Source organism: Lates calcarifer, linkage group LG9 (genome assembly GCF_001640805.2).
Source record: "Lates calcarifer isolate ASB-BC8 linkage group LG9, TLL_Latcal_v3, whole genome shotgun sequence".
Lineage (NCBI taxonomy): Eukaryota > Metazoa > Chordata > Actinopteri > Centropomidae > Lates > Lates calcarifer.
The window spans coordinates 21999472-22020984 of NC_066841.1; the positions used below are offsets into that span (position 1 = coordinate 21999472).

At 40.7% G+C, this 21513-nt stretch overlaps 1 protein-coding gene across 1 annotated transcript; it reads left to right on the top strand.

Moving 5' to 3' along the window:
• Nucleotides 1-490: 490 nt before the first annotated feature.
• Nucleotides 491-20833, top strand: dqx1 (DEAQ box RNA-dependent ATPase 1). The gene is given in 14 exon segments (XM_051072701.1): nt 491-801; nt 4657-5062; nt 7454-7647; nt 10292-10745; nt 13270-13578; nt 13843-13942; nt 14348-14506; nt 16634-16674; nt 16676-16717; nt 16720-16828; nt 17259-17384; nt 17711-17901; nt 18791-18981; nt 19825-20833. Coding segments are annotated over 13 exon segments (2466 nt in total). The 5' UTR covers nt 491-801; nt 4657-4720; the 3' UTR covers nt 20033-20833.
• Nucleotides 20834-21513: the final 680 nt, after the last annotated feature.

Here is a 21513-nt window from a genome sequence, read left to right on the forward strand (position 1 = left end):
GTGCTCTGTTTAAAATATGATCTGTGTGAGTTTCTGTTACATATATATGTCTATAATGACTTTGGCTCAAATTTTTCTAAGATTTTATAAGGTCTGTAATTTAATGTGTGCAACTTGTATAGTAACTGGTTTCTGACTTCAGGTGGCGCCCAGCTCTCAAAGGACACATGATGGAATCATTACATCAGACTGTAAGTTGTACTGACAAACTGCTCAATGTAAAGCCGAGAAGAACCTGATTCCAGGGCAGCCCCATGTCCAACAGCAGCTAATGGAATAGCACTGTAGCCCCTTCCTTAGATTGTAATGAACGGAATAAATAAAAAGTATTGAGGTATTTTGTTCCAGTAAAAATAACTGCCTGGGTTATACTAACTAACTAACTAACTAACTAAAAAAAGTAAAGACAATAATTAATAAAACGTGTAAAGCATTTTATTAGGTGAACATTTGTCCCACCATTGACTGTAGGTGTTCTGTGTTTTCCGAGGAGCCCTGAATGTAGCACTAGGTTTGACAGCTAGACAGCCAAACATGGCGGCTGTTAGCTAGGGTAACCACTCAGCACTTGCGTCTTTTATTATCATTGTCAGCTGTCAGGAAATAACCTGGGCCGGGAAGGATTCACGGAAACAGACGGTGAACGTCCTCCCGTGGTCATCAGGCCGTTGTTCGGTATGTGAAGGCGGTTTGTGAACCACAGAGGACGGCAGACAGGAGTCAGTGCACACAACAGAGGGCTGAGGGCGGACTGCCTGTCTTTATTTGGTTTCTTCACCTGTCTGCCGATATGTCGCACAGGTAAGACATTGCTCCACTGTTAATCTTGTAATTCCCGTGCCTGCTCAGTGCAGTCTTATGTTCGCATGTGTGACTGTCAGCTGACACGTCGCTCCTGGCAGAATTTAAATGGCGTTCAGAGATAAGTAATGGAAGAGAGAGAGAGGCTTTTGTTTTGATAAAAGACAAGAGCGAGACTCGAGGCTGCTACAGGAGTCCGTACAGACACAGACAGCCATAATATGGAGTTTATATTCTGACCCATACACTCACTTGTTCAGACATCTCTCACAAAAAATAATAATAATGATAGTAATAATAATAATGAGAATGAACAAAGAGCCCACCTTGAATTCCTTGCAGAGAAATGGTCAGTATTACAGTATCATGAAAAGGCCACTGGCATTCACAGCATCCTTTGTTTTTTCTGTACTGACCTGTAAACAAACAGGAGCTGTGGCTCCACCCATGGCTCATTCATATCAGAGAATCCCCTCCACCTAATATTTATAGTCCCCGACATAGCAACGGGACAAATTAAAGTAAAATGACAATAAAGGCTTGACTAAGTTATACTGTAGTACTATTCAGTGTAGTGGGCTCTACACTGTGGAGAAGCAATACTCCTAATAAGACATAAGGCCAAAGGGTTACACTTGGTAAATAGGTAAGAACATAATTTTAATGCAGGAAAGCAGATTCTAAAATGCTGGAGTACACCTAAAAGGATTACATCTCTGTAGCACTCAGTGGTAAATTATCAGAAATCAGCAACAAATTTGATGATCAATTACTCATTCCCATGGGCTCTGGGTAATTGTGATGGACATCATTCCCTGTTTTTGACATTTTATAGACTAAAGAATGAAAATCAGTTGTGGTTCCTCACATAGCCTTACTATTGTTAGTGAAGCATGGTGGTGGCAGCACATTAAGGATACCTGTCAGCAGCAGGAGCTTTGAGACTGTCACGCTTGAGGGAATTATGAAAAGATCCAAATACAGAGAGGTCCTTGAAGAAAAGCTGCCCCATAGTGCACACAACATAACCTGACAGGAGTCATGACATTTCCTGTGACATCAAGATAAGAATGTGAATGTACTTTGCCCCGTGTAGAACTCTGAGTCTATGAAGACCTGCAGGTCACAGTTGACCAACATCTTTTCCCATCTGATCAGATGCTCTGAGATGATCTGAAAGAACAAGTGAGAGTGCAAAGCTGGCACCGGCAGACGATTCAACCACAAACCAACTGCTTCTCAATGGTGTGTCTCTAAAGGGCTTAATAAATGGTCAAATTTGTATAAATGAGAGATTTCAGATTTTTACTTTCAGTGCAACTAAAAATATCTAAACATCTAGACACTGTATCTAGATGAGTGTCTTTGTCCACTCTGTCTACATCATGTAGCTACAAGCCAATTTACTTCATAGCAGCTCACGTATGCTCTGTATAACTTTACAGTGCACCTGGAATCCTCAAGGCTCCTGTTTGTAGAGTATGTCTAACTTATTGACCTGTGGCTTACATAACTTCTGTGATGTCAGGACAGTAACATTCACTGCTGAGTCTGAGCTGAATGACTGCAGAGATAGCATGTGCCTTGACAACCTGCTCAAGCGTATTATTATTACCCAACTGTGATCTATTTAATGCTCTGCTCTTCACAGTGAGTGTGCTACTTACTGCATGCCTCTCTGTATTTCAGTGTTATGGCTTTCATCAGTGGCTCTGTGCAGACACTCTTAACAGTTTCTGTTCAATTGGAGATGGGTATTATTAGAATTTGTTTTATTCTAATGCCAAGATAATACCCAAGTTTTACTACAGACGCCAAAGTAGTTGTTTTTTGTTTTTTTTCCCATACCTTACTTTGAGAATAGAAAAAAAATCTCTCCAATTTCTTTCTTCCAAGTAAAATGTACTCTAGAAGTCAAATATTAAATAAATAAATAAAAATCAGTGAAGATTCTGACCAGATACTCAGTACCAGGCCTCAGTACTCTGGTTCACAAAACAGTATTGAGGTTTGATACCCAGCCCAAAATTGTGTTTTATTATTACCCCACTTTGCCAAAGATTAAGACATTTTTCTACAAAAACCCGTCTCCCAAACTTCACATTGCCACGCTGCTCAGATATGTATAGTGATTCAGTCTGTGAACAGTCAATGTGGGAAAATGGTAAATGTACATGTTTACATCCCATTTCTCAAACTACTATCTGCCTTGACACCTGTCTCATAAATGCCTCTGCTCATGTTGTTACATGCAGTAAATGTTTTGCACTGATATGATCTCAAACCCCCTCTCATCCTTTATTATTTGATGAAGCAATAAAGTCATTCTGTAGCATTTAAATTTCTTTTGCAGACTTTTCATGTTCAGTCTCAACCAGGGGATCTCACCATGAAGTAGCTTATCACTGTCTAGGGATGCAACTAACAGTTATTAGAATTATTGATTAATCTACTCTTCATTTTATCAGTTAAACTACAGTTAACTAATTGTTTTGTTCATGAAATGGCCCTGCTATTGACTGATGATCTGTCCAGGGTGTACCACGCCTCTCACCCAGTGTCAGCTGGGATAGGCTCCAGCCCCCCCTCAAGATAATGAATGAATGAATAAATGAATGTCCATGAAACAAGTGAAAAATGCCTATCATGGCTTCCAAACAGAGTCCAAATAAACTGTCATTAGACAAAGGTGTTGAAGAATAATTTAAACAATAAATGGATTCTTTAAATAGCTTCAAATGAAATGTTTGTCAATTGATGGATTAGTTAACTAATTGTATCAGTTCTACAGCTATCTCTAGCTAACATTATGGATCATGTGATGTGACACTACCCTACAGTTGTGTCATTGTACTCTTTGACTTGTATCTTTTCTGCTCATCCTTTTAATGGAAAGGTTCAGTGAGCCTCTGACAGACAATATGACTGTTTAAATTAGGGTTGCAAATAACAGTTAATTTGCCAATAATTTTCTCAAGTAATCATTTAGTGTAAAAATGTCAGAATAATGACAAATGCCTTTCACAGATTTAGTATATTTTCTCTCATAAGACAATAAACTGGACCAGTTAAAACCTCTCAGTTAATAAGCTAGAGGGAAGAAAATGTTTTTTGACATATGACTTCAAAGATTATTGTTTCAAATCAAATTTAAATTGTGCCATTTATACCAGTGTATCCTGCTAATATCTCTGTATTAGGCCACTGTAGCCAATGTTGAAAATCAATGAGAAGGACTGCTTTATGGCAATGATTTATTTTTATAGGACTGCTGTATCAGTGTGATAAGGTTTCTTGTTTTCAGGTATTTCATTCACTGGATTAACTAAAAACAGTCTTCTGATAGTGTAATCAAAGTGTTTTCAATGGAGTGTCCAGGAAATATACTATATCACAAAACATTCTCCAAAATGATGCACAAGTAGAAGCTTAAAACTTGCTTTTCTGTCTTCCCAAAACATGAATAAGCCAGCACAAGAGTGATGTGCCTGCAGGCCGTCCTCTCGGAGCAGATCATGTCTGTAGCAGCTGTCCAAGACACTTAATGGCATCTGGGTGGAGACAAACATTCCACTGAAACATACCGAACATGTTGCAGGCTCCTAGGCCAGGCTGGTGGGAATGAGAATGGAGAAAATGTTGAGTAGAGATGGGGTAGAGACAGGTAGTACTGTGGCCCTACCTCACATTGATGTTTGTGGTGGATTTCTTGCTCACCTGAATGTTAAAGGTTTATTTGCACTGCAGGTAATTTGTAACTCCAGAATCATTTGAAACATGAATTTTGTTTACAGTAACTAAGTGTGTCTAACAAACTGGTAGCCTGACATTCCTTTGCTTCATGTCACCTCTCAGCAGGTAATCTCCGGCCTCTCTGCGAACCAGACCATCACGCCTTCCTTATCCCCACCCTCTGCTGATGATGTCATCGCCACCAGCAAAGCCCTCCACCACCTCCACCTCGCCTGGGTCCCAGCTGCAGGCTTCAATGGCCCTTGACGCCCTGTCTGTGTCTTCTCTCCTGTCTGGGGATTTAGATGATGAAGGAGATGGAGGAAGAGGAGAAGGGGAGGGGGAAGGGCTTGGAGACCTAGAAGTGAACCCATATGATGGTTTGCCCTTCTCTTCCCGCTACTATTCGCTGCTGGAGGAGAGGCGCCGGTTACCTGTATGGAGGCTCAGACAGAATCTACTGGAACACCTGGAGAGCCACAACATGGTGCTGCTCAGTGCTCCCAGTGGAACTGGAAAAAGCACCCAGGTAACCAGGGACCAACAAGGCCACAGGCCAAATCACATATAATCACCTCGATTTATTTATTATCACTATTATTTTTAGCATTCTAAAATTGACAGTGTTGCAATTATGGTTGTTAAAGTTTGTGGTACATGGGAAGGGTTGTGAGGGAGAGCATTAAGCAAGGATCAGTAGAAGTGCAGGAGGCATAAGTGTAGTTAAGTATGTCAGTGTTAGGAGAGGAGGAGCTCTCAGACAAGATGAGTCTCAAGAGATTGTTGAAGACAGAGAGGGACACTCCTGCTCTGATAGGATTTGGAGCTGGTTCCATCATCAGGGAACCACAAACCAGAGCAGTCTGGACTGAGAATGTCTTGCATGTAGGGATGGTGATACCAGATGACAGTCCTTGGAGGAACACAGTGGCTAAGAAGGAGCAGAAGCCTGTATGACTGAGTTCAGACCCAGAAGTCTCTCTGTAGCTAGCAGCATTAGAGACTTGAATTTGATTTGGGTGGCCATGCGTAGCCAATGGAGGTCAGTGAACAGCAGAGTGACATGTGACCTTTTAGACTGATCACAGATCAGATGTGCTGCTGCATTCTGGACTTTTTGTAAGGCTTTCAGTGTCTGTTAAACGGAGGCCTGCTAGAGGAGCACTGCAGTAGTGGAGGTGAGAGATGACCATGGTCTGTACCAAGAGTTGTGTGGAGTACTGAGACAGGTTAGGCCTGCTTTTTCTTATGTTGTTAAGTATGAAGTGATATGACTGGGAGACAGATGCAGCAGAGTCAGAGAAGGAGAGCTGGTCATCAGACATGACACCTGAGTTTTTACAGCAGTGCTTTGGATGAGAGATGAAGAGGAGATTTTGATGTTGATATTGTGATGGAGAGATTGATTGACTGGGATGGCTAAGAGGTTAAGAGTTTTTATGTAAGTGAAGTGCTAATCTACAAAGTAATCTGTAACTATAGATGTCAAATAAATGCAATGATGTGACATGTACTGTGTCTCCGTCTGAAATGAGGTGAAGTAGAAATGTCAAGAGAAATAAAATGGGAATAAGCAAGATAAGTACAAATAAAATCCTAATTGCACTTCAGTGTAGTACTTAAGTAAATGAACTCATACACCGACAGCCAATATTGTGGGAACAATGTTAAAGCTGAAATTTATTACAACAATAGCAATCATTAGCTCATTTTCCATCATCAGTGACAAATAGTCCAAACTACCACCATACTGTTTGTTTGTAATGACGTTTGATTAAGTCTGCAGAAACCAAAAGTAGAAGCAGTGAGATTATCCTATGCCACAACTTGTTCAGTGTGGAAGTAAGCTGGGCATCTCAATCAAGTGTCTCATAATCACAGTAGAAGACCGACTCGGTTACTGTAACACAGTAATAATGGTTTTATCTGTTGATATTCTCTCATATATTTTTAGGGCATTTTATCATCAGGGAACCGTCCCTTTGACCTTTGCACTTCTTACTGTTGGCTTCATGTAATGTTTGTTTAGCCTTTATTAGCTAGGACAGTGCAAGAGAAACAGGAAACAGGGAGAGAGAGTAGGGGAGTGACACGCAGTGAAGGTGTAGCTGGATCAGGAGTTGTCTATGGGAGCACCCCAGGCTTCATGTAATGTTGATCATTTCTACTCCCTCTGCTCTAATCTAGAGTTGAGGAACAACAACTGTTATCTTGCTCTAAATGTCTAAGGGTTAATTGTAGAGAGCAAAAACATAGCACTTAAGCCAAGAAATTAAATTTTAACACAGGTGAGAATATTTCTGTTCTTAATTCTCAGGTTAGAGCCTCCTTAGCTTCCATAAAGTGACATGTTGTTTCAAACTTCAGTCTGTATCTTTCACTGTCTTCATCATTAGCTCTGATGTAAGGCTTTGATTAAATATTTGTTCAGAATCCATTGTTGGCCATGTTTATTTTCACTAATCATCCATGGAGGGCACTTCAGTTTCTTGTTCATTCATTACCTGAACATGTCCACACTTACAGTGCTGTAAGCCATGTGGATAAATGGCATGAAAGAAATGGCTGATGGTTGTGGATACAGTCTGTATCACACACCATGTATTAATTTTCTTGAAGATATTTTAACCTCATACACTACTTTTGAGGAAGATGTCCAGAGCGATGTAAATTTTTTGTCTTGTGTTGTACAATACAATACAATACACACACACAGTGATGTCATAACTATGCTAATTAGAGTATAATGTCATTTAGCAACTTTTCAAGCAGGCTTTAGCTGCTCTCCATTTAAAGTAGCTGTTTATAGCAGAACCACAAATGGTTTCAACTACATGTTCAATTTCACACTTTGACTCTACACTTTACTTCTGACTACATCCTCCTCTTGTTGACCTCTGGACTCCTGTCCTCCCTGCAGGTGCCTCAGTGGTGTGTGGAGTATACTCTGTCCTATGAGTTCTCTCAGGGCCTGGTTTGCTGCTCCCAGCCCTACTCAGTGGCAGCAGTGAGTCTGGCCCTTCGTGTGGCTGATGAGATGGACCTCAGCCTGGGTCTGGAGGTGGGCTACAGGGTATCTCACGATGACAGCTGTACACCAGACACCATGCTCAGGTGAGGAAAGATGGATACTCATAGGGGCGGCTGTGGTTCAGGAGGTAGAGTGGGTCGCCCACTAATCGGAAGGTCAGCGGTTCCGATCCCTGGCTTCTCCAGTCCATGCCGAAGTATCCTTGGGCAAGATACTGAACCCCACATTGCCCCTACGTTGTGTGAATGGGTGTGGATGTTAGAGCCCTTTGTGATTAGAGCAAGTGCTGTATGAATGTGTGTGTGAATGGGTGAATGTGACACATAGTGTAAAGAGCTTTGAGTAGTCGATACAACTATAAAAGCACTATACAGTCCATTTACCATTCATAGTCCAATGAGTCTCATTTACAGCTGTACTATTACGGCTACCACCAACAAGACTGAAATCTGTGTCTTCCCTTTAGTCACACACTGGAAAAGAAACTGAGCTATCCAGATTTTGTCATGTTTAAGAGTAGTGTTTTTTCAGCTTTTTTCAGTGTCACTAAATCAGGTATGTTGATCTGTGTGGTGGGATGAGCAGCACAGTTTTTAGGCAATAGATTATCTTCTTGTGGTGTTGTATGAACCATTGCTGACATGTATTCTAACACAAGAAAAGCACTACAGAGTTCTATCTCTGTACTTAAATGTAAAAATATACTTTGCACTATGCTCCTGTGATCAGAGTGCAGTGGTCAATACTGACTGCTGTTTATGAGATTAAATTTGCCTTTGTTGGATCATTATTAGCATTGTCGCATTGTCAGCACCATGGATTTACCTCATGACTGTATTTTTACTGAAAACTAAAAAAATGTCCAAAAATTATACTGATTGCTGGTAATTTCAACAAATATCTAAACTAGAAACATTGGAGTTTTCATACTGACAGTTTATTGTAAATTTGTGTTCCTTGGCAATATTATGTTTTAGTAAAAACTAATTAGCAGTACTACCTATAGTACCTACCTACCTACCTCATGATTCCTAAAAGTCACTGTGCCCAGAGAGAGACAGTGTGAGTGTATACGTTTGCAACTTCTTATTCTTACAAACTAGATACAACATGTAATTAATTAGTGAGTTTTAGAGGTATTGGTAGACATATTTTTTAGCACTGAAGTTAGCGTGCAATCTTTATCAGTATCACTCTTTGAACCATTCCTTTAATTTATGTAGGTATGGCTAATAAATAACGAGACTAATGCTGTAATACAGTTTTATTGAACATAAACATTTTTCATTGTCTTTCTCCTTCAACATACTCCTCTTCTGCATCAACACACCGCTGCATTCAGGTGTTCATTCACTGATCAAAGCAGTTCAGTTTCTTCTTGGGACAGTTGTCTCAGAGCCTCTGTCATTCTTTTCTTAACTTCTGACACAGACTCAAAACGTGTTCCTTTGAGCACAGATTTGATCTCAGGAAAAAGGAGAAAGTCACACGGTGCTAGATCAGGTGAACAGGGAGGGTGACCAAGCACTGGAAACTGCTTTACTGAGAGTGTAGTGTTTGGGACAACTTTGGCACACATTTTTGTTATGTTCAAATTCTCATGCAAAATTGTCTTTATCAATGGAGACCCTTTCTGCTCTCGTTCTTATACAGAGTCGTTGATCATTTCAAATTTGTTCAGTTTGTTGTTTTCAGAATGTTTTTGATGTGCATGGACGTCATGGTCGTCTTGGACATCCTCTCTGCCTTCACTAAATCTTTTTGGCCATTCAAACACACATGCACATGACATGCAGTGTTCCCCATACAATGTATGAAAAGAATCAGCTGCTGTATTGTTCAATTTGCAAAAAAACACATGCATTCACACATTCAATCAGTATCTAGCAGTGAACTAAAGACGTCACTTATTGGAAACTTAGAGCAGCTGTGTGTTAATACCCAACCTTTAATATATAACACTCAGTGTGACTGTGAACCACGTGTTTTTATCATCACAAGCGCAGTCTCAGTATTTAATAGCCATACCTCGTATGGCAAAAGTCACAAACATAAATGGGCATGATGAGCAAGTTTTTTTGCAGTTTTGGTGACCACAGGTGTTGGCTCAAACCAGATGCAACCAAGCCCAGCTTGAAGAGAGGCTGAATACATTATGAGTGGGAGGGATAGAGAATCAGCAGGTGGAGTCAGGGCAAGTTTCAGTAACGACCAATCACATGAGCTCCTCTCATCCTCTTTAAAAACAGCAAAGGATTGAGGTCTCTGAGAGTGAACCTCTGCGAAGCACCTGGAGTTCCAAAATGACAATTCTCGCTTTAAAAATGAATATTCATTGTCCTAAGGATCCTGTCACCAGTAGAATTTTAAGGCTGCTAATGTACCGACAAATGAACTCTGTGGTTCTCTGTATATTTAAAACACTCAGTTCTCTCTTTAAAGACTATCCTTGCAAAATGTCAGTTATTTAATGAAAAAAATGAAGCAGTCCTTTCATCTTTAAACAAACAAAAACAAAATAATGTAAAGTCAGATAACTTTAAATCCCAGTATCTCATGAAAAGATTTAAATAATTAATGGAGGTGTCCATGAGTCTGTGATTTAAAGTTTCAGTCTGATATTTTATATTACTGACCGATCTTGCTGCTGCGTCCACAGACTTTCATGCATATTACATAAGGTTTTGGTTCTTTCCTCAATTATTTCTTTCTTTTCACTCTCCCCAGGTTTGTCAGTGACACTGTCCTGCTAGAGGAAATGATGTCCGACCCTCTCCTACATCAGTACGGTGTTGTGGTGTTAGACGAGCTCCAGGAGCGCACCATGCCTACCGATGTGCTGCTGGGCCTGCTGTGTGATGTCTGCCGCCAGAGGCCAGACAACTTTCGGGTGGTTCTCCTCACTCACCCGACACTGGCTCCCCGCCTCTCCACCTTCCTGGGACCCTCTGTCCCTCATCTCTCCCTGGACAGCCTCCTTACTGACCCTGCTACCAAAGACCAGGAAGAGGGGGGTGAGGCAGGGGAGGACAGGAGGACTGTGGAAATGAACAGGTTTGAAATGCTGTACAGGGAGCTTTCTTCTGGGAAGGAACCTGTGGCTGCTGCCTGTCACATGGTATTGGATCTTCACAGAAGAGGAGAGGAAGGAGATGTGATGGTGTTTTTGGCCAGTACACAGGTACAAGTTCTATACTTCATATACTAATTGCAGGTTCTGGGGTGAAAACAACCCATGTTTAGATTTGTACCAACCAAATTTAGTCGAAATATCAACATGTAGTTTGACCAACATCTATGAGATTATGTCTTACTGACCTGGCAAATAAGATTTTGGTCCAGGTTGGTTTGACAACATCGTTGTAGGTAATAACAGCTAGTGCATTTTCATGACCCAGATCGCCCCAGAGATCCCCGACTTCTGTTCACAGTAACAAATGTAGCACTTAAACAATTAATTGATTAATTCACAGAACATTAATTGGCAGTTATTATGATAAATGATTGATTCTTCCTTTTAAAGCTAAATGCCTAATACTGTTGTGGTTGTTACAGTTGTGCTGCTTTTCTCGGTTTTATATAACTGTAAATGGAATATGTATAGTGGGATGGGAGGGTGGGGGTGGGCAGTATAGCATAATACAGATTCCATGTAGAGATGTAAAGTGGTATAAATGACAATTATAAGAGTAATAATAATAGTAACAATAATACTAGAAGAAGTAGCAGCAGGAGGTTTGCCATCAAAGATCAGACTCTGCAGCTCCAGAGGGAGAAAAACCTGCACAGTACATTGATGTAAGAGAATGTATCCTACATACAACCATGGCAGCTACTCTCATAGATTTACAGTATCTGTTACAGTGCAGCCAAATAAACTGTAGGCTGAGAGGTTCCATTTCCCAACGTTGTTTTTATAAAGACAGTCAGGTGCTGATGTAGCTCTGTCTGTTGTTCTCAACCTCATGTTTAGTACGTACATGCATTGTTCCCTGTGAATCCCTTATGGTGCTGTTTTATGACTGTTACAACCCCTGCACAGGGAGAGGCAACATGAAGGAGTGAACAAAGTTAGATAGACCTGATTTTAAGTTTATTAAGTGAATGACCAACAGCACCAAACAGCGTGGTGTGGGCACCACAGGACACCATACAGGACAGAACACCCCACCCCCTGAAAAAGATGCCTAAGAAGGCAGGCATTTAACAATGTTCATTTTACATTCTGCAGTAGATTAGAACTAGCACCTTTGTCACTGGACACTGGTTTCATTAGGACATGTCTTAGAAAACCTAGTGACTCTAGTCAGGATAGACCACCAAAGGTTACATGGCAGACACTGTGCAACCATCAGAATGACACTACAGTCTTTTACAGACAAACCTGGAGAGGCACACAGGATTCAAACATTTTCCAAAGTGGGCAGCACTGTGCTACCAACCAAACCACTAGGGACAGACACCTCACAGGCATCTCTGAATCCTGGGGCACATGTACCCAAGAAATCTACATTTCAGAATGATGATTCACAAGTTTATTTACCAAGTATACAAAATCTTTGTCTGATCAGACAAGACTCTTAGCAGCAGCAACAATAAGATGACATGTGCCAGTAAACACCAGTACCATGTGCTAATGGTACTTGTCACCCTCAAGCGTCCTGACCAAAGAAGACATAGCTCACTAAACAAGACTACGTACCACATGCTATACAGTATCAGTCCACACAGCCACTACTGACATGTATAAAAATGAATTAAAAACAAAGAACACAAGGTGGTATGGGGTGATTGCTGGCTATGAGAGAGTGAGTGAGGTTGGTGGAGGATGGGCCAGTGGATCAGTTGTCACAGGTTGGTCTGGAGCAAATGAATGGTCAGGACTTCCTGAAACAATGAACAGAGAGCAGGTAAACAGAAACACACCACACCACCATACCACCATACCAGGCATAACAATGATCGCTTAAAAAGTATGGACTCAGAGGTCATGTAGTATTATGAAGTTATTCATATGAACAATGTGCAAAAATGCAAGTTAGCAGTGCAGAACTAATGTACTGGAAAAAGAAACAGAGCTAAAAATCTGAATTCTATCAACAGTAATGGATGTGGCTGTTTTTGTGGTAGAAACTTTCATTTTCATTAACACCTCTCGAATACTCTTTTTGTATTTTTAACAAAAAGAAACCTGTGTAGCAGAGGAGTGAAACAGGTATACCTAAACCTGAGAGGCCTCTGGTGCACTGCAGGTGTCTGGTGTCCTGGTTCTCACACACACACACACACACACACACACTTAGATGACTGTATACAACACACAGGCATAATCTGTCATTTGTTCTCCCTTCATGTCTAAAGCTGCCTGTACATATTGACCTTCAGTATCACAAACTCTGTAATGCAATTTAACTCCCTTTTTGTCAACATCACCACACCTCTAGTAGCATTTGTACCAGTGTTAGCTGAGGCTACATTTCTGTCTGGTAATACTGATCTGTTGTAGATAATACTCGTGAAGCGCACACTCACACACACTCACACACACACATACACAGTGAAACAAATGAACAAATAAAACCACAATAAAACACTTCTTAGGTTTCCTGTCTGTCTGCTGAAATCAACCCCCACGATGTATGTGGAAGGTTTGAAGGAGTGGATTAAAACACAGACTTTCCACTTTCTTTCCATGTTTTGTGTAGGAAATAGAGGAGTGTGTGGCTCTACTGGAGAAGGAGTGTATAGCTCTGAGTCCTCAGCTTGGTCCTCTCAGGATCCTCCCCCTCCATGCTGGACTTGGTGGACTGACCCAGCGGGTCTACGAATCCGACTCTGAATCTTCTACGCTGAGGGAGAACGACAGCTCTGAAGGCGTGGAAGACAGCTTGGTCCTGGGAGCTGGAGGTCCAGGGGTCAAGAGGAAGGTTGTCCTCACCAACACACTCTCAGAGGCCTCCTTCTCTCTGCCAGCCATTCGCTATGTCATAGACACAGGCCTTCAACTCAAAACTGTGAGTTTATGGTACTGACAAAAAGCAAAGATGAAATTACAGATTATAATAAAAACCTGTTTACTTATGTCTCTTATGATATTATTCTGTTTATCTTCTCATTATAGGGTGAGCTAAACCAGTTAAATACAAAAAAAACAAAATTTAAATTGTACTTAATGACAAGAGACAAATATTTGATTTAAGTAACAAAACAAAATTAGCACATTCTCACTATCATTTAAACAGCTGATGTCTCCATTTTTCCTTCATACTCTGCCTCAGGTTTACAATCCACAAATAAGAGCGAACTCACAAGTCCTGAGGATGATCAGCAAACACCAGGCTGACATGCGAGCTCAGAGGGTCAACAGTCACCTTCCAGGTAGGTCAGAGGTCATTGCTGCTGCTCTGGTTACCAGCTGATATACTCCAATGCAGACCCTACGATTTCAATTAAGAAATGTTTGTAAGATTTGAAAATGCTTACCTTGTGATTTCGAATGTTGGAATCAAAAAAGATACTGTGGCTAATTTAGATTTTGGCTCTTAATTTTCAGTGTACCTCGCTTTACAAAGTATTAGAAAACTATGTCATTAAAAGCTCATTATAGGAAACTTGTATGTATTTTACAATCGGGCTACTGGGTCAGATCTCAAATTACAAGTGATTCATTTTTTTTTTTAACAAAATAATAAAAAATTTTCATTTCCTGGCTAAAAATCTGATTGTACAACTGCAATATTTTACTGTGTCGTGACTGGTTGCTAATCGTTTGATGGTCTTTAGGGCTGTGTCTTCGTCTGTACCCCCAGTCTGTATATGATGATGAGATGATGGAGGCTCATTGTCCAGGGGTGGTGGAGGAAAACCTCAGCCACTTGGTACTCCTGCTCAAGAGGCTTGATATTGCCGACATGGGACAGTGCAAGTTCCTGGACAGACCAGGTACGCTTATAAACTACTTTGGATGGATTTAAAGGAATAGGTTGAGATTTTAAATTAGAGAAGATCGATAGCCCTCATACCTGCATGTTAAATATAAGGGTACAGCCAGCCTGATGAAAGCCTATTACCCCTGTTTACAGGGTAACAAAATCCACTTAAACTGTGTTTGTTTTGAAAATTAATTTGTCATATCTGATTAGGTAGATTCATCACAGATGTCTATCAGATCATGAAGACCTCTAATGCCTGTTGACCAAAGTGAGAGCTACAGATCAGTGGGATGCTCTGAGTGTTGTGTGTAGGTCAGGGGACTGCAGCTGTAGTTTCAGAAATGCTGGAGGCAGAGCAGGTTTTTCAAGACTGTGTAAGATCACAGTAGATTCAGATGTAGAGGAAAGCCGTACATCCCCAGCTGTTCCTACTTGGGTGAAGAATTTCTGTGCTAAACTATTTTGAAGCACAGACATAAGACAGAGCTGACAGACCTAGGCCGTGGGAAGAAGATCGTAGGAAAGCTCCTATGTAGACAGTATTCATCCAGATATGCTTAAAGATCTGGATATTATCAGGCTGTCATTACGGTTGTCATGTCATGTCTGCAGTGCTGTGTGTGTTTCAAAGCCTGATATAGATTATTCCTCTGAGCCATAAAGCTCTATTGTTGAGCAGAACTGTTAAAAACAGACCCACACTGCTGCACTGGCTGACATGTTCCTTCATTACCATCATAACACACTGTAGTTTATTTTGACTGTGTCTCCAACAAACAAACACCAAAACAAATGATTTCCTCCTGGTTGAGCAACGTTAAATAAAGACTACAATAACCAGCTGTTTTAGGACATGACTGAATCTTTTTAAAAGTGGAACTATATATTCTAGACCCATCTTTAAAGCAGTAATACTTATGCGTTCTGAGTTAGTCACACCACAGAAAATTGTGCTATTAACCACCCGGCTAAATTTGAATCGTTAAAAAAAATCGGCAAATATATAAAATTAGGTTTCAAAATCATGACAAAAATAAAATCGAGCTCTCTGCTCTGAGACGCTGGGGGCGTGTCCGGAACAGGCACTGAAACCAGAGAGTTAGCACAGTGTTAGCATCCTGCTCGCACCCTGTTAGTATCACGACCTGGAAAATGGATACTAGCAGCCTTGAAGTTGTATAGACGTTCACGTTTGAGCCACCAGAGCCAGAGTCCAGTCCAGAGCCGGATGACAATTTCTTATTGATTTGGAATGAGCAGAAATTACAGTTTTGTCGGTCAAATGGCCTGTCTGTCTTTCAAGGACTCAAGAAAGTTGAACTAACCGGAATGAAACGGTCAGTGCAGAGACAGGTGTTGGCGGTGTCTCTCAGCTCTCCATCAGTGTGGCTCTTCACTACGTTAATCCACCTCCTCTTAATGACTTTGAAATAAAGAGATGACCGATCTGTTCTGCAGACACTGGCATCCAGGGAAGATGTAATGGCAGGACGACGGCTCAGCTAACTAGCAAAACTAACGATGACACGCAGTCGACCAGGAGAAGTACTGATGCTAATGCAGTGCTAATAATTCAGAGTATTGGGGGCGGGGTTATGCTGAGTGGTGGCTCCAGTGCGTCATTGAGCCACCGTTTCAGATCCACCCATAAAATCCTGAAGATGAAACTGATGGAAAACTGTGAAACAGTCTAACTCCACAGTGCAGTAATACATCATTTACAAGTCAAGTCAGATTTTATTTATATAGCGCCAATTCACAACAGAGGTTATCTCGAGGCACATTTACAGACTTTACACATGTATTCAGGAACTATTGTCTAACATAAATAATGTGTAGGAACCAGTGAGCTTAGGGATGAGAGCCACACACAGGGCAGGCAAGACTACCACATTATTGGTTTTAGTCAGCCACGACATTAAAACCATTGACAGACGAAGTGAATGACTCTGATCATCTCATTACAATACAGTGCTCTGCTGGGAAACCCTGGGTCCTGACATTCAACTGGATGTTAGTTTGACAGTAAATATGATCTAATTAAGATCACCCAACCAAGCAAGTGGTTTTAATGCAATGGCTGATCGGTGTATATAAATACATATTTATCTCTCGTCCACGTCTCCCTCTCTCCCAGCCCCCGACGCTCTGATGCAGGCCTTGGAGGACCTGGACTATCCTTGCAGCATTGGATGATGATGGTAACCTGTCAGAAGGTGGGCATCATCAATGTCAGAGTTACCACTGGAGCCATCGCTGGCTAAAGCCCTGATTGCTGCCTGCGAGTATGACTGTGTGGACGAACTGCTCACTATAGCTGCCATGCTCACAGGTGACTACAGCAAAGCAAATCGTTCTCTTTGGTAGAGATCACACAGTAGCACATACTCAGGACACTCATGGAAATGGCACATGCAAGCTAGAATTAGCAACATATCTGGGAACTAAATGGAAAAATTAATAATGAGTTTCAAGACATTATTGTTCTTTGTTAGATCAAATTTACTGTAAAGAGGATAAATACAACCAATGAGAAAAATTCCAAGATCAGCATTAGTCAAGATATCATACAGCTTATAACCTGTGACCTTGACACAATGAAATGCATTGTCACAGCTGTATGAATAATAGCCAGCAACAATTATTGATAGATACTGACTCTATATACAGCACATTTTCATATCTACTTTTTAAACATTTTATTCTTTCTTTTATCTTATTTTTTGAAATGAACGTGTGATCTGATCTTTGTCTTGTGTCAGCACCTTCCTGTTTCATGATGGCAGAACCCAACAGAGAGGAAGCTGCTGTCACACACTGGAGACCTCTAATGCACATAGAGGGAGACCACATGACTCTCATTAATATCTACAATGCCTTTACAGAGCGTACGTACAGTTCATCCTCCATCACGTGTGCAGTGTTAGTTAGAGGGTCCCTGCCGATGGTGTTATCATTCAGAAGTGAGGTTTAGACAGGGAAGGTTCTCACTTTCTGTTCTCACTGGAGAGATGACATCAGGTGATCTCAGAGCTTACAGGGACATGGAATGTGTCTTAGTGTTAGCATTATTAGCATTAGCCAAGGATTGGATTTGTGTATGAAACATAATGGAAAAGTCCTGAAATTTTGCATCTTGATCACAGTGGGAAAACTGTAGACACAGAATGATACTTACCTGAAGTAGTGAATGGTGTATGTGTTGTAATTGCAGATAATCAGGATGAGGCATGGTGCACAACAAACTTCCTTAGTCACGCCTCTTTACGATTGGCTGTGGTGATCAGGGCTCAGCTGCTGGAGGTGATGCAGCGAATAGAGCTTCCTGTTTCTCCTCCTGCTTTTGGATGCCAGGACAACTGCACAAATATCAAGCGTGCTCTCATCTCAGGCTTCTTCCTCAAAGTAAACAACCTGTTTTCTTAATCTGTACAAAAGAAATTCAATTCTGTATGCCTTTTATTCCTTAGGTTTTATATGTATGCTGCTATATTTGTACTATATTTCCTCCGATACACACACACGCAATACATTACATTTTTGGATATTAAACTTTTATCGTGGTACTTGTCCAGTATAGGTTGAGTTGGAGCAGTGTTCCTCTAGTCTAGTGTCTTATTTCAAGAAAAACAGGCCCTGTCTCTGCTGCCAATGTCCTATCTCCACCCTCTCCTCTGCACTCTGCCTTTCAGCTATGATCCAAGAAACAGTTAAGATGTGTACTGGATTTCTTCCAGGAGAATAATTACATTTCTTTTGAAAAACTGCAGTGTATCATTTCTCTCTCTCCTTTCTGCAGATGCTTTCAGCATCATGATTTAGTCAGAAAGCTTTTGCTTCCTTCCCATCTCCACCAGATCAAAACAGGGACCCAGTTTGGTCTGCTGTGTTTGAGATGTTTTACACCTTCTGTAATGTGGAGATGCAACTAGACCAAAAAAAGCCTGTGCAGTCTGTAATTCACTGGAAATATGAGAAACCACCACTCCACTCTAAATGGGTGGAATGTGTTATGACCATCTAAAGTTCAAAACCAAAATACTCCACAAGGAGTTCAACAATATTTTTATTTTATGTACCAGCCTCACAGTTAGCTGTAGCCAGCTTCTAATGAATGCACTGACTGTGTGTGTGGAGAAAATATTAGCTCTGTCATTCTTTCTTCACACAGACTATTCCACAGACTATTTTTTGCTTTTCTCTAGCCTATTTCTTTCTCATGTTATGTTCCTTTACACTTCATCCCACCTTTTCTTTTTTATATCATAAGAAATGCTGTTCTTTTCTTCCGTAGGTGGCTCATGACGTGGATGGCTCAGGTAACTACCTCTTGCTAACTCACCGCCATGTGGCTCACCTGCATCCCTTCTCCTCCTATCTGTGTCGTCAGCCGTGCCCCAACCCCCCCAACTGGGTCCTTTACCATGAATTCACCATCTCCCGTGATAACTGCATCCGCATCGCTTCTGAAGTCCACCCACAGATGTGAGTTGAACTATAAGATTGGTTATATCATAAACTATTGAAGTGTTAAAGTGTGAACATCTGTTTTTGATGGTATGGGACTCGGTTTGTTTTTGATGAAGCAGAGCTGTTGGTTTTTGAGGGAGTTAGGAGTTGGAACTAGAAGGTGTATTTTTGAACTTTCGCTTTCAGGCTAGCTGTTTCTCCTGTTTCTAGTATTTATGCTAAGCTAGCCCATTGCATTGTGGCTTCAGGGGTAATTCAGAAAGCATTTTAACTCTAAAAGCAAGCAAGTTTATTCTGAGAGATATTAGAGGTAGTGCAGTGGACTTCTGAGTTGCTGAGAAGTGCAGGTAAAACTCCTTGTGGTATGAACTTTCAAAAGCATACTTTGATGGCAGGTAAGTTAATAAAGATCTGGTTAGTTCAAAAAGAAATCCATAGAATCCAATAACTCTACACATGCAGCCCTGATAAACTTGGGATATGTGATTTATTAAGTTATTAGTAAAATGCACTTTTCAGTTCATTCAGAAAATAGGAGGAGGAGTTCTCTGTGTTCCTCACTAAAAGTGTCTCTCAGCAGCTTTGTGAAAAGAAGAAAGTTAAATCTCATTCAGGCGTACTATAAGCTAAGATCTGATCTGTTATGAATGTAGGCCCAGCAGTGTTCCTAACACATGGATATGAGATTCTCAGTCTCCTGAGTGTGCTCTTGGAAAAAAAGCTGATATGTGTATTTTCCAAAATGCTGAACTGTTCCTGTCATCAATATTGCATCCTCTACACTTAGGAGGTTTATCATTATCTGTAAAATGCAGTACCAACCTTACATAATGACAGTCGACTCTGTCTCTGCTGAAGGCTTGTGGAGCTGGCTCCTCAGTACTACCTGGGAAACCTGCCATCGAGTGATGGTAAAGAGCTTCTGATGGAGCTGAAGCAGAGTCTGTTGCCCCGTGGATATGAGCAGGGCGAAGGGTCAGACGAGCACAGCAGGCCTCACAGAGACCCTGATGGGAAGGGAGAGACTCACAATCAGTCCAGCACTGAGCTCTGTGTTGTACAGTGAGATGGAGCTGCTCAGGAGAAGACACTAATCACACACAGCTGTCACTTTACTGTTTGATCTGACATTTGGTACTGTGCATAATTTAGTCTGTGAAATCTCATTTGAGCTTCAGTTTTGATGTGTGATTTCAAATGGACTTGTGAAAACACTAATGTACAGTAATGTATTGTTGATATATCTTCTATGCAGTTGCTTTGGAAAATATTCCCACCTTTTCATTTTCTCCATGTTTTGTTGAGCTATGTCTTAGTTTAGAATTTATTTTAAATCCTTTCTCACTTGATGAGGGATTTCTCTGTTTCTAAATTATTCTTATTATAAAACATATTCTCAAAACCTGTTATCACTGTGTAATTGTTGGGTTTTATGTGGCACAAAAATATATTTTTTAAATTGAGAACAAAAAAAATTGGGGGAAAATGAAGGGGACAGAACACTATCAAACCGCTGAATGCTTGTTTACCTTAAAACCTATTAGAAGCAATACATACTCCTTGAGTGAGCTGAGGCACTGTTATTGTGCAACCTATGACCTTTATACAGATGCTGTTCAGATCAGTGATGAACAGATGACCTCTCAGGACTCACTGTGATCTGTGATGAGATTCCACAGTGATGAACAGAGCTTCTATTTTCAGCTTTTTGATACACTTTGTATAATGTTTGGGTTTCCTGCTTAGATCATCATTCTGCCTTTTTTTCAATAATGAAACATCTTTGTGTAAACTGGATTCTTATGTCCTATTTTATAGGATGTATCTGTCAATACAGAATGAGCTTTAAATAAAAATGTGGTTTTCATGTTTGTGTCAACCAAGTGATTTCTCTATATAACTGAAAAGTACCAGTGTTGGGCTGTCAGGGCCAGCAAAGCCTTCTCTACTGGCCTAAACACTGTCACCATCACCGAATTATATTTTCATATATGTTTTTTTCCATTAAAACTATATGTATTAAATTGTTCCCAATAGTCTATTCTGTTCAGTCTATTCTTGTAGTTTTCCTCTTGGCTGTGCTGCTTCTAGTACAGTCTGTTTACGTTAGAGCTTTTATCCAATCAGATTTCAGCCCTGTGCTGCCAGGTTAAAGGAAACCTGCCCTGAGGCCTTTAGAATCGACAGGCCGCTGTAATTTAAAATAAATGATGATGAAACCAGATGCCATTTAGCAGGCCTACCATGACATCAAAATTTTCATGTCATTTGATTGGATGGTCAGAGCATCTCAGTCCAACAATAAGTCCTTTTCTGTCGTTTTAATTCGCATTAGGGCTGAGAATGTCTGCTCGACAGAAGCAGTTTTTTTCATTTGCCTACAAATAATCAGCAGTTTCAGTAAGATGCATTGACCTAGATTTTATTGTTTACATCTTTGTCATTTAATGAGTTAATATTGATGCTTCTGCTGGAGAGGATGTGTGTGGAGCAGCTGTGGCTGCAGTGTTTAGACACCTATTCAATTGTGTTAAGTGGGTTTTTATA